The following is a 13,726-nucleotide window of genomic DNA, read 5'->3' on the forward strand; positions in this document are numbered from 1 at the left end:
TGCAGGTAAAAAGCTGAGGCTGCAGCGCAAAAACCACAGGGAATAAAACATCAGGAAGAAAATGGGTAGTGCAGAAAATGTGATATTCTTTCTATAGAAGGAAAACAAGCAAAAGCTACAGCCCAGGAAAACAAATTCTACAATGATAAAATCATAAAAGAACTAAACCCTTATCACTCACCACAAAAAATGCCAAATAGGTTGAAACAAGACAAACAGAGAAACCACTGTTCTCAAGTGATATCATCAGTTCATATGATGCAGAAGCAATTCAGAAGACACAACAGAATAACCTAAGAAAGTCTTGCAACAGATCTCTTAACAGTTTCTCACAGTGCTTTTTTTTTCCAGCTAGGTTGTTTCCTACAGGCACATTACATCTAGAAAAAAGGATTCAGCCAGTTCAATAGTTATTTCTTTCATATGGGGAAAAAAACTCTAAACCCAATAGGACTAAAAAAAAAAAAACAATAAAAAAGCAGCCACCTTTGAGGTTAGGGAATCAGGTTAGCTGCCCAGTAACCACCAAAAAACCCTTTCTGCATCGACCTACATAACAGAGCCACAAAGGAAAACTCACTACTGCCAGACAGCCACAGCTGAAGCAGTGTTGTGCATTTCTCAGCAGCAACACACAACCAGAGCTTGCAGCCACAGAAGCCATTCAGCACTGCTGGATGAGGAAAGCAGTAAATTCCCCCATGCTGAACACTGGCAGGTAAGACAGAACCTGGAACCACATCAACAACTTAATTAAAAGTTGCTGCAGCCACACGTGTCCTTGCTACCATTTCCAGCAGCATCACCTCCATTTCCATGTACCCCCTCCTCCTCCAAGATCTCAGTCCTCAGGACTTTGCTGCTGTCCTGGGCTCTAGACCAAGTCTTCTTGTTACCATTAAGTTTTCTTGTTACTGGCTCATTTTCTTCCATGCAGTTGGTACCACACAAACACCACACTCATAAATGCTGCTCTAATGCTGGCAGTTCAGTAGTGATGAACTCCAGTTTTACAAAAATGTGCTGTATTATGGGCTGTATGTTCTGCTATACTAATGTTCTGCAAACCCACAGTTTAAATTTTGTCTAGCATTTGACCCTGCCCTACTTAAAACCAAGTGTATAAAAACGCTTCATGTATTTTATAACCAGAAGCATAGAATAATTGAGGTAGGAAAAAACCTCAGGTGGTCTGCAGTCTAACCTCCTGCTCAGAGCAAGGTCAGCCATATCAGATAGTTGCTTAGGGCTTTATCCAGCCTGTTTTTGAAAAACTCCACAGATGGAGGCTGCACAACACCTCTGGGCAGCCTGCTCCAGTCCTTGACTGTCTTAGCTGAGGAAAGAAGAAGAAAAAAAAAAAAAAAAAAAAGGATCTTTTCCTTATATCCTTTGCAGGGAAAAAAAAAACAATAAATAAGCAATTGTAAGAAATTATATTGCTGTAGTACAGAAAGATATTAGGAGAAAACATGGGTCACCTGTGCACCTGTTTTGAGGTTCTTACTGGAACAATATTTTTCTTTGAGTGGTTGGGAGGGTGGAGGGGAAAGCAAAGGATGGAGAGCAGAACCCTAGAGATACAGGGCACAGATCCACAATGTAAAGTGACAATTAAACAAATTAGGTCTCCACTGGTTTTCAGGAATCCAACATCAGCATTCATTAAAGCTGTCAAACTAATGCCTCCATCATCCTATTCGTACAGTGATACTTCCGATTCACTTTTGTGAAGCTGTGAAGAATCAACTAATGAAAGAATCAAGGAGTTACCTGCAACCCCAAAGCCTGTGTTACAGCAATTCGTTTGCATGACCTAAGCACATCATGCAACATCATTCAGCTCTGTGGGCACAAGATGGAACCCTGAGCTACGTATCTCATTGCAGCCCCAGTACTTCACGTTTCCGAGACCAGCTCAATTCCTAAAGCCTACCTAGGCCCAGCTCAACAGAAGGCCCATCTCCAAAAGGCATTTTGTACCAAGTAGTTCCTAAGCAAGTGATCTTCATTAAAGTCACCCAAAGCCCTCTTCAACAGACATTAAAAAGCCTGGCTTTGTTCCAGGAGATGGTGGAGAGGATTAATACTAGCTTTAAGTACTGACCAATAAACCCAGATACATTTCATCCAAGGTCCAAAAGGAGTCATGAGCTCTGTACTGATGACAAAGCTAGAAGCAAGTATTTGGAGTATTCAAATGGAACAAAAGGACTTGAAGGAAAAAAAAAAAAAAATAGTTACATAGGTAGTTACATACACATTCTCAAGAAAATGAGATAAAGGAAGGTTTAAACTTGAGAAGGAGGTTGTTAGGTTTCTTTCACCATCTAGGTCTGTATTTCTTTTTTATATTGTCAGATATATAGCCAGATTCTCTGTAGTTCTACTGCTAAGATGAATCCTCAGCCTGGATTATTTTAAAGAAACAAGCAAGTAAGAATTTTGGTCTCATTTCTTCCAAGTTCCTAGTCAAAAATGTCTTTAGTCAAAGCAAACAGCTAAGACACCACATGCACAATTGCCTTCAAGCATCCAAAACTGAACACTACAGGTTCAGATTGTGGGTGAGGGAGATAGAACATACACCATCCTCTTGTATCATCCCTTCTCCTTAGAGGTTAAGCATAAGGTACAGAAAAGACTATGCTAAAATAAGGGGTCTCCGCTGATAAAACTGCATTTCTGCAGAATTGCATGAATATGGGAAAAAGATATTCTGACAACGTTTGGTAGTCTTGAGCAATACAGTGACAGAGTAACATTTTAGTGCTGTGCCCAAGAAGAAAACTGCATGTGAAGGATTCTGCACATGGTTTGACCTACACCACAGTTTATTTGTAAACGTCTGTTACATGTGCCAATAAATTAATTGAACACCAACTTTGTACAATTCAATGTATAATATTAACAATGTCACACCAGAAGAGCGCAACTGTATTCCATTACCGTTGTACTTTAAAACCTTCAAAATATAAACCATTTGGAACACTGAACAAGAAAATAAAGGAAAATTCGAGAACAATGAGGGAAAACAGAAAAGAACCGTGAAATAATAATTCATAATCAAAAAAACCTGAAAATAAACATAACACTTTTTAGTTGGCTCCTGAACATCTTCAGGTATATCCAGACTTAACACTACTTGGGTTGTGTCAGCGCACAAAGCCAACCTCTCTTCTGCAAGTTAAAAATCTTGCTGAAGACAGAAACTTAGAACAGCTTTACAATGTGTAATGCATGTGATATTCCCCACTGTCAATAAAATTACCTGAAGAAAAGAAATTGATTTAATTTGTCTTTATTTGCAATACAATATAAAATAGATTCTTTTGGTATGAAGATCTTTGAGATCTTATTTTTTACACCATATTTAAAACAAAAGTCAGATAGTTTGAGTAAAGCCTCTGGACCATCCCAAGCACTGGAGCTGTAGTCGAGTTTCAGGTATTTTATGAACTTCTTTGGTTGTAATCTATTCAGTAAACTTCAGATATGCAGACTTCAACATTTAAGCTCCTAAACTGGTGTTGAAACACCTAGATTAGAGTGGCTTAAATTCTAAAAAACTACAACGTATCTGGAATTCTCACCGTTAACTGTAAGATTTATGGGTATTCACTCTGAAGAACAGGCTACTTCTATTTAGAAACTTTACTTTAGACAACCTAATAACAAAGGGTATCCCTCACTTAGTAACACTGAAGAATATGCAGCGAGAAGAAATTTTCATCCATTTTCAAACTTCCATACAACTTGCATCACTTTACATACTAGTATAGACAGTGTATGGTAAAATTCAATACAGTACGCCAAACTAGCTCATCTACTACAGCTCACTGTAGCACTTAATATAACATCTATAGTACTGAAAGTATAAGCCATCACCTATTGCTTAATTCCTCTACAGTGCTAGATATTGGCTTAATCTCCACATAACAATTCTCACAGTAAATATTTCCTGTCACTTCTAGTAGATTGACATCCAATTCCTCTTTAATTTCTTTTGAAGGAAATAAGGCAACTTTTAAAAAAAACTGCTATGGAGAGTACACACATCCAGTACAAATGTCACTGTAGTGTAAATGATCAACTTTAGATAGATAATCTAACTCTGTAATATATGCAGATACTAAGTTCAGCTGCTGTTGGCAAGATACAAAACCAAAACAAATGTAAGAAAGCAGCACTGAACAAACTGAAGTACTACAGACCTCCAGTTTCTTAGAGCGCAAGTCCTACTCTTACATTTTAGGAATGTACATAAAGCAAAGGAAAAAAAATGGAATTTTCACAGTTGTAACTGAAGCCACTGCATTATCCTATCGTGGTATACTTGTCCTTTTCAAACTTCTGTCATGTTTTTTCCTACAGCCATACAGAACAGGATACAAATGTTGCCATTTTTCTCCTTGCTGTTTTCCAGCATCATCTATGCCACAGATTCTTGGTCCATTACGTACTGTATGCTAGTAATGACAGGATGGTTAAGCCTCATTTTTAATTATGACTATTTAAAACAAGGCAGTTCCAGTAAAGAGAGAGTTGGCAGAGTACTTGAGACAGCTGGGTCTTAATATTTTACATCTCTTGTTCTCCTCGTGTGCTAAATGGGACAGACTTTTTTTAAGCTGGCAAAAAGCTGTTAATGCCTGATACAGACAAAGTGAAATCATGCTACATAAAATCATCCCCTACAAATAGAGCCAGAACATGACTAGACGAATCAGTTGACTGTTAATGTTTGTTATAATCAGCAGCTAATAGTTCAAGGAAACCAGATTCAGAAGTCTCTGCCTACACATCCTCTGCTGTTACCTTCCTTTGCTAATGACCATCACGTGAAAAATCAAGAGCTCTGCTCTTTCAAACACTAATCAACAGTACAGATCTAATTATCTACCTTAAACTCAGTTTATGACATCAGGAGTTCTCCAACAGCAATCATCACCAGCTTCAAATAGCAATGAGGGACCAACTCCCAATGGGATTAAATCTCAGACACTCCTGGTTTTATACAAAGAGCAAGATGAATCCATTATCATGAAGAACCCCATGAACAGAGATAACCACTTCAGCCCTTCCATAATTCCACACCTCCATCAAATTCTGCCAGAGATGAAAGTGCACCAAGTATATCTTCAAAGTGGCCTTACGTCATAAGCAGGCCTCCAAGTCTGCACTAAGTCAGCCTCCCTAAGCATCAAATCTCTTTCAGTTGTACTAATTTGCCAAGGTCCCAGTATTAATCTGAACTACAGGATTCAACAATTCTTAATGCCCATATCACCATGATACTTTTTTTTTAAACAGTTGGTATCACTGAGCTTTCAGAGGAAGAGCCAAGTCTCTTACCTTTATACAGAAAGATTTTCAGTAATACAGTACAAAACTAAACAGAATTTATGTCTGAGTAACGAACATAGAAAACTACTATTGTAATTTTGTGGTGACAGCATAGAAATTTAACAATCATCAGAAAGCCTAGAAAGGGTGTGTTTAGTTACAAAAGAAAGATTGTCTCAAGATAAAAAGTGCTGACAGCTAAAAAGCTCTCTGTTGCAGCAAGATATGCAGTAATGAGTAACAAGTTCTAGACTGTTTAAGCACTTTCCCAAAACTGCAACACAACACATTTTTGTAACACTACTTTTACACGGGTTATGCCGCAGCAGCAGTACACTTCTTAGTGGTTGGCACTAGGAATTAACCATAATAGAAGAAAGGCATTTAGTGATCAATGCATGAGAATCCCTATTTGACCTGTTCCTTAGGTGTGGTTGAAAAAAACTGAGGAAGGGGACCATCCATTCCATTCAGATAATACACCTTCTTTGAACATGAGATTCTTGGCAGGAAGTGGAACACCCATATCTGAAGAAATAGGCTGCAGAAGTGAACTTGAAGAACCAGCATCATGGAGCTGATCCAGTGTGGCAATACCTTCCTAAAAGCAAAAGGAAGAAAAAACAGTGTCTTAAAACCAAGATAAGCAATGAAGGATTTAACAGGTAGAATATGACAGGCTAATCTAATCTGCAAATACACTTAGTGTTTCTGAAGCGTGTTAACTTTAATCCAGTAAATACTAAATCATTATAGCAATAAAAACAGAATAAAGGGAAGCATGAAATAAGCATTCAGCTGCATCTGTGCAAGCATTATTTGGCTTCCAAGAAACCTTCTGGGAAGCCTGAGGCTTAAAATTAAAGGAAAGACCTAGCAAAATGAATGTAAAGTTATAAGACCTTCAGGACGGTTATCACACTGCTATTTATCCCATACTGTGCTAAGAGATATACATATATTTGAAGGCACCGACTTGACTATATTTTGAGTTTTGTTTCCCAAAAGTTTGGTTTTCTCAGCTTAAAAGTCACTTCAGCACCTTGTTCTTTTCTCTCTATGATCATCATTAAGGAAAGTGTATCACAGTGAACACATCTAAGATACTAGGACAAGGATCACTTGAGACTGTTTGACAGATGCTTTCAAGGCTTCAAATATACTGGGAATCTCCAGCATTCTCATGAGGCGGCAGTTTCAGGATCACACCATCCATAACACTACCTGGCTAAGTAACCTGCAAGTTCCTTACCTTACTTAAAAGGCAGAATTTTAGACAAAAGTATCATAGGGCATAAGGAGCTAAGCAGATTCCATGTCACATGTTGACATGCCTTCCTAGTGTACAATTCCATGCAGAATTATAGCAGGCTGCAGACCTGGCATTCCTCCTTGCTTGCTACACAAGACTCCTATTCTCTATCTACACTCTTAAAAATCCTCCCAGAGTATGCACTTTTACATATTTATACTCATTCAGCACCAAGTTCTACAGTATCTCAGGACAAGTGCAGAAAGTAACTGGTATGAAATAAATGTTAGTGTATTTAACTTTTTTCCTAAGGGAACACAGTTGACTTGAGATGCAGATAAAAATCTCAAAAGATTAACATAACCATGGTTTGCAGTAAATCTCCCAGACACCTAAGAAGCAATCAAGTGACCAGCAGAGTAGGCTGTGGTACAACTGGAGGGGCGAAGAACAATTTTGCTTGCAAGTCCCATAAAAATTGAAACTAACTGCACACAAGACACAATCACAAAAGTATTAAATAAGGCTAGAAAAGGGATAGGAAATTACTCCCTTTTTGCCACCAGTGGAATTTGAGGTTGACAGTGCTCAATACAATTACCATTTAAAGAAAAAGCAAATAAAAACAAACCACGTATGCTTCCATACACCCAAGAATGACAAGCAGGAGGGCAAAAAGGGATGACAAACTACACCGAATGATTTACATCTGGATTATTACTTCTTACCTGGAATGAATGAACAAAATTAAGGACCTGAAGAGACAGCTTTCTACTGGAATGTAAGAGTTTTTGAAGGCTGTCAAAAACAAAAAGGAAGATATATCCAAGGTGCAAATTTTTACTAGTAAAATATCACCATAGTAACTTGCTCGCAAGTAAGTCTAGGAGTACCTAACATCATGTGACAAAGTTAAAAGCTTTCACAGAGAAAGCCTGATAATATTGTTATCACTGAAGAAGTGCTCAACTCATGTGGTCTTGAGTCTAGTCATCTAAATGCTACTTTCCCTACCATTTACATCACACTAAAGTGAAATTATCGCAATTGAAAAATGCTATTTTAAGAAAGATTAATACAGTAGACTTTATCATGTCTCATTCTTATCTAGGACAGTCTGGTAACATGACTTTTAAGAAGATTAGTGACATGCTGTTAAAAAGCAGGTCAGCTATTATAAAAAAATCCTTAAGCCATGCTTTCAAGCAGCCTTATTTTTGGTCTCCAGAACCATGTCGTAGGAAAAAAAACCAAAAAACCACCCCACCAAACAGAAGAAACAAACCTCAAAATCTCATTGTTGAAAGAGTAATCTTCTCATAAAGAAAAGCTACAGTAAAAAGCCAAAGATACCCTGATCATAAGCCATGACTAAACTTAGCAAATAAGAATAGTAAAGAAAATTTCCACAAGAGCTAAATGCATTTTAGATCAAAGCATTACCAGTAAGCTTTCCCCCCCCAACCCCAGAACAGTTAGGTGGAGAAGAGAAAGCCTGTGCTAGGCTGGGAAAGGGAAATGAGTAGGAAGGCACCCAAATTTACTTTTTCTCCTCATCTGTTTGATTACTGAAGAATTAAATTTTTGTCTTGCAAAAAATTTTAAAAAACAGCCTTATCTTAATTTTACAACTAAAGACTACTAGACTGCACATCATAGCTGGTACCTATAAGCCAAAAAGCAACCACCTTACATACTAGAATTAGGTACCCAATAAAACTTAACTCAGTTCTGCTCTTACAGTCATCAAGTTGTATTATTTTTTGCAGAAGCTCCGGACAGAACACATACAGCCTGTTAAACCTGTAGCTGATAAACTACAGCTCACCTTTCTTTTCTACATAATCCATGAGTGGCAATTTTCCTGCAGACCTTCTGATTCAACTCAGAGCTGAAGAGTGGAATGCCAAAGCATAATTCCAGGGGGACCCATTCCAGTTCTGTTGTGGGTACTACAGAAAAAAAAAAAAAAAAACAAACCACAAGAGACAACAAAATTTTAAGAAAAGGCAAAGCAAGAATATGGACCTCAGAAGTAGTTATCTCAGATCAGGATCCACTGGACAGTGCATACATTTTAAGACAGTTCATCTACTGAACTGCTCAAAGATTTAAGGGAATCTGAATTTTAAGGAGGAAGAACAGTTGTCATTGCACTTGTCCCTGACGATAATCAAACAGTGTGTTCAAATGCTTAAAAACAAGATCTCATTGGACTGAAAATGTTTAGTACAAGCTATTTGTCATGTTTTTACCTTCAAGGCTTTGCTTGACTGCAGAATCCATTGAGGTTTCTTCTATTACCATCTCAAATGATTCTGTGCTCCCATTTACATCAGATCCTGACGCTAGTTCAGCCTCTCCTAAAAGTAAAGTAATTCTTACATAAACATGTAGATGAATATAAATGTAGTTACTACCTGATGTAAGGAACACAACACAACCTTTGCTCAAAGACCATACAGCTGTAAAACTGGAGGATAGGATATGAAAAAACATAGGGCATGACTCATTTCAGGACTGAAGAGTCACTTAGGTATCCTCAACACACATATGAAAGATAAAGTTCTGGCATATAAACATGACACAATTTACTTTTACTATTTTGAAATAGTTTTTTTCTTTTGTTGACTGTTCTAGTCCAGCAATTTTTCCGTTTGCTATTTCTGAGCTAGTCAAAGAAGAATTAGTAAGTAAGCCTACTGCCAATAGATTTACACTCACAATAGGTTCCTATCTGTGTTGAATAGTATTTTGTAGAGTTTCAAATCAAAGAATTTAATCCTTTGCTCACCTTTGCTACAGTGATTGTATGTGAAATTAAGGAAATACAGCCAAAAAAGACAATTATTGGTAACCAACCTCTTCCATCAGAAGCATCACTCAGCTTTCTGTTAGCATGACGACTTGAAGGATTCAACATAGTGACATAGCCACAAAAATGCTGCAAGTCTACTTTGTTTCTCAGTATTTTTAAAGCTGTATGAATGCCCATGTTCACACGAGAGAAGTCTAGTAGAAAACAACACATATTCCAGATTACTTTACAATAAGCCTCCTCTATAACCATATAGTTCATCTCTAGGTCAGGCTAAGTTTCTAATCTGGGTTTTTCTCTCTTGTAATGCTCCATCTTAGTGATCACATTGGTAGATTTGGGATAACATGTAAATGATCAGTCTTCCCACACCAAGCACTAATTTGTATTTTTGTAGTACAGTAAAAGAGCCAAGAAGAAAGAAAAATACAAATAGAAGACGATCTCTCTCTCTCTCACACAGACACATACAGACAGCAGAGATGGCAAGGCTCAACTAGGAATGAGATGTTGAACTCTTTCAGTGCCAGTCTTATGGACCATTCAATACTAGATACATTTCACATATCTGAAATTCTGAAAATAGAATACAGTATTAGAGGTTAACAAGGAGTTTCAACATTGAGTTGTTCATGCTAGAACTTAGAGATTCTGCCTTCAAGAGTTTTCACCTAAGAATCAAATCAAAAGAAAACAGACATCCCAGAGAGCAAATATAAGAGTAACTCATTTTGAACCTAGTAAAAACTAGGTTAGGAAGTTCACTTTAGAAAAATCTGGGCCAGCTAGAACTAAGTGGTAGTTCAAGTAAATTTAGATTTCATATCTGGAAATTCATAATTTTATGACAGCTCTCAGTTGGAAAGGCTATGGCCTCAACTATGCAAAGCTTGTGTCCTACTCATCAAGAGTATTTCAGAACATGTTCACTCCTGTCTTTCAAAATCAGTTGAGCTAGGCAGACTTTGAAGGAATAGGAGATTTTGCTAGCAAAGCTCTTCCTGGGGAAAAAAACCTCCATAATAGTTCCTAGTGCTACTAATCAAGATAAGTTTGTTCAGTTTTGGTCTCACCTGTCTTACAGTTAACAGATGCTGAATGAAATATATGGAAGATTTATTTATGCAGTTAGTAAGCAAGTAGGCACAAAGAAAGATTCAGAGGTGTTTGTGGAAGTTACTTCTTTACATCTGTGCTAGGAGAGAAGAGAGGCCAGAAAACACATTCTAATTAGGACAGAGAAGACAGAAAGAAGACCGTATCTCTAAGCTCAGAACAGACTCATCAACCATTTAAATATTTTTTCAATTTTTTCATCTAATTTGACTCATAAATCCAAGAAAATTTGTATTAAAAGGATTATTGTAATCTTACTGCACAAAGTAATGTTCAAGAAAATTAAATATGGTGGTGTAGTGTAGAGATTACTTTAAAAAAAAAAGTCAGTTACCTCCCTGCTGCTCAGCTTCATCAAATGGGAAAGGTATGTGCATTGTTTCTCCCATTCCGTGCATGCCATGCCCCTGAAAATTAAGAAATTAAATTAGGAACAGAAAAATATACTCATCAGCTTAGCTTAGTCCTACTTGTGCTCCCTTTTAAGGAGTAGCAGTCAAGCTGATGGAACAAATAAGCAGATCAAGATATATGTACATTAAAGTTCTTGCTTAGCTGAAATAAGTAATTAAATAAAATATACCACCCTATCCAATAAAATGTATGTGAGCAAACACTAGGAAGCTAAAGTTCAGTGGAGTAATTTTTCTCTCCAGTTACTGGTTATAAACAGATTTCCTAATTACTAAGCACTTCTGGAGGAAAATAGAGTTTCCATCTCTAAGTACAGAACATTTTTGAACAGTCAAGGCTGTCACAAGTGGGCCTTTGAGAATGTGTAATTTTATGTTTGTTACAATAAACACCTATTGGAATGATTAATTCTGAGAGTTTAGCTGAACCAAAGTAACAGAAAAGGAATTTACGTTACTTCTCCCAAGTAGACAAACCCATTCTATTTCTACTGTTTGTGATAAAGTATGAGCAAACCATGCTCTTTAAGAGCTAAATACCAAGTGCTCCAAAAAAGTGCATTTCTTGAAAACAGCTCATACTCCCTGTCACCTCATTACCACTGCTGCCTGAAAAGCTTGGGGGCTCTCCACTTCCATTTCTGTTTCCTATATCCCCAACACTCTCATAAATCCACATCTCATTTTTAGCCATCAAAACTCCATTATGTCTGCCCATAACACAGTAACACATTCATAGTGTGCATTCAGTTCAAAACCCATGTCTTACCACTGCTGCAACACTGGCTACAGAAGTTAAACATACTTTTCAGCTCTTTGCAAAAGTGTAGCTCTCCTACATTGTTAATCTCCTCTACAGTGTAACAGCTTAACTCAAAAAATCATGCATGTTTTCATCATCTATACAGAGCACTCTGTACCTGAATTAGAACAGCAGAATGTGTTAAAGCATCATTCAACATTGTGAGCACATTTGAAGTGGGAACTACTCCTGGGTCGTGACCCCAAGACGTTATTAATAAGCGATCATAACCCTAGAAGAGAGAAATTAAGAGTATTTACAGCAGTAATGGAATATCCAAGCACAAATATTAGAGTTAGACATTAGTATATTGTTAAAATTAGGAAATTACTACAAGTCTACAGTGTTAAACTTTGTACCAAGGATCACTCATGTTCATATTCCTGGCAAAGACAGAAGTCTGCCAACCTCAAAGTTAAGATTCTATTTTAAACAGGAGATAACAGGAATTGGTGACAAATATGTGGCCATCGCAGCAGTCTCCTAGCAAACAGGAGATGAAAATAATCCGACATAAATTTAAAAGCAAAATATAAACTAGGTAAACTAACACTGTCAGAGAACAAAGATGTATCAGTCACCAAAATACCTATCCAAGGGGGCAGGACAGAAAGACAAGAACACTGACTAGGAATCAATTTCCTAGTTTCTCAGTTTTCAGGATTGAATTCCCCTGCATCTCTATAAATTTCCAGAAATGTCTTGACAGTTCCCTAAGAAAATGACACTGCAAAACAGTAGCAGGTGAGAAACATTCATATATGCACAGAGGAAAAAAAAGCTCAAGTGTGTGATAGTGCAGAATGTGAGATCCTTTAGTACAAGAAAACCTGACCTATCAGCACAGAGATTCAAGCAGTCTTGAAGTTTTCCAAGGCTACCACACTGAATGTTTTTTACTAATAGAAGCGCACAATCCACACATTTAGTAGTAGTTCAAGCTGGTTTGAACAATCAACAGTGACCTTACAAAATGCCTTCTGCTCTAGAAGCTTTGATTCACTTAACCCTATGTTATCTTAAAGTAAGTTTTAGAAATAGAGGTGTCTACAAAATTTTTGAAGTTGGAAAGGGAAGACATATGTGAAAGAGGTTTGAGGAATGGAAAATATATCTACAAATCCTAGAGTCAGAGATGACTGCTGATGTAGGTACACTAAAGAATGCACATCCCTCTCTGAATGTCTCCATACTGTCCTAATATATTTAGCTCCTCAAGTATCTACTCAGAATGATGACATGAAAACAGTAGAGGCCCCTTCTGCAATTATACATTTGAACAATATTCTTTTACAAATTCTATTGTGAGCAGGAAGACTCAAACACTGCTAAACGTCTGCGGCATTTCAAATCAAGTCAAAAGATACAACACTTTTTGGTTCAGGTAAATGTAGTTTAGAAGTTGCCATGGCCACTTCCACCTAGGTTTGCCTAGTATATGGAATAACAAACAGCACTCTTTTGTGGCACATTTGCCCTTATTAGCATCTCAGAGACAGAACAGGAGAAGGCAGCATCTGAAGTCTTCAGACATGAAAGATCACCTGCACTCTTTTTGTGGGACTCCTCGTCAAATCACTGTATAGATACTGAAAAGTTAGATGGGTTCAAGGCTGGAAGCCATCTGGGACAGCAACTGATCACTGCAGATGAGAATTCCAGTCACCACCTCTACATATACAAAATCCCATACAGTTCAGGAATTTCCAGACCAGGACATGGGGACGTCTGGAAGAGTCTTAAGAGGAAGTATTACATATTGTGCTTATTTTTCCGACTTCCAGTCACTGCTAGAGACAGGCTACTGGGCTAGGAAGACCTTTTGTCCAACCTTTGTTAAATTAATTTCTCATTTAAACTGCAGGGAGAATTACAGCCTAGAACTACAAAGTCTCCATCACAGATTTCTACAGTGGACAAACTGGAAGTGATCATCTTAACCATCTTCTAAACCAGGAGAAGTAGAGGTGTGCTTTCTT

At 37.5% G+C, this 13,726-nt stretch overlaps 1 protein-coding gene across 3 annotated transcripts in view; it reads right to left on the reverse strand.

Moving 5' to 3' along the window:
* Positions 1-13,726, reverse strand: part of FAM91A1 (family with sequence similarity 91 member A1) — a 45,566-nt gene that overhangs the window by 14,917 nt on the left and 16,923 nt on the right. Inside the window, exons 18-24 of one of the 3 annotated variants that reach the window (XR_012633097.1) lie at positions 11,866-11,979; positions 10,867-10,939; positions 9,461-9,610; positions 8,854-8,961; positions 8,427-8,550; positions 7,327-7,396; positions 5,764-5,947 (exon numbers count right to left, since the gene is read on the reverse strand). Coding sequence is in view for 2 of the 3 variants with exons in the window: in XM_074898467.1 (XP_074754568.1) it covers positions 5,771-5,947; positions 7,327-7,396; positions 8,427-8,550; positions 8,854-8,961; positions 9,461-9,610; positions 10,867-10,939; positions 11,866-11,979 (816 nt within the window). In the remaining variant the exon portion in view is untranslated. Of the gene's footprint in view, positions 1-2,813; positions 5,948-7,326; positions 7,397-8,426; positions 8,551-8,853; positions 8,962-9,460; positions 9,611-10,866; positions 10,940-11,865; positions 11,980-13,726 lie in introns of those variants that run through there. The other 2 variants (XM_074898467.1, XM_074898469.1) reach the window with 2 other exon arrangements.

Source organism: Athene noctua, chromosome 2 (genome assembly GCF_965140245.1).
Source record: "Athene noctua chromosome 2, bAthNoc1.hap1.1, whole genome shotgun sequence".
Taxonomy (NCBI): domain Eukaryota; kingdom Metazoa; phylum Chordata; class Aves; order Strigiformes; family Strigidae; genus Athene; species Athene noctua.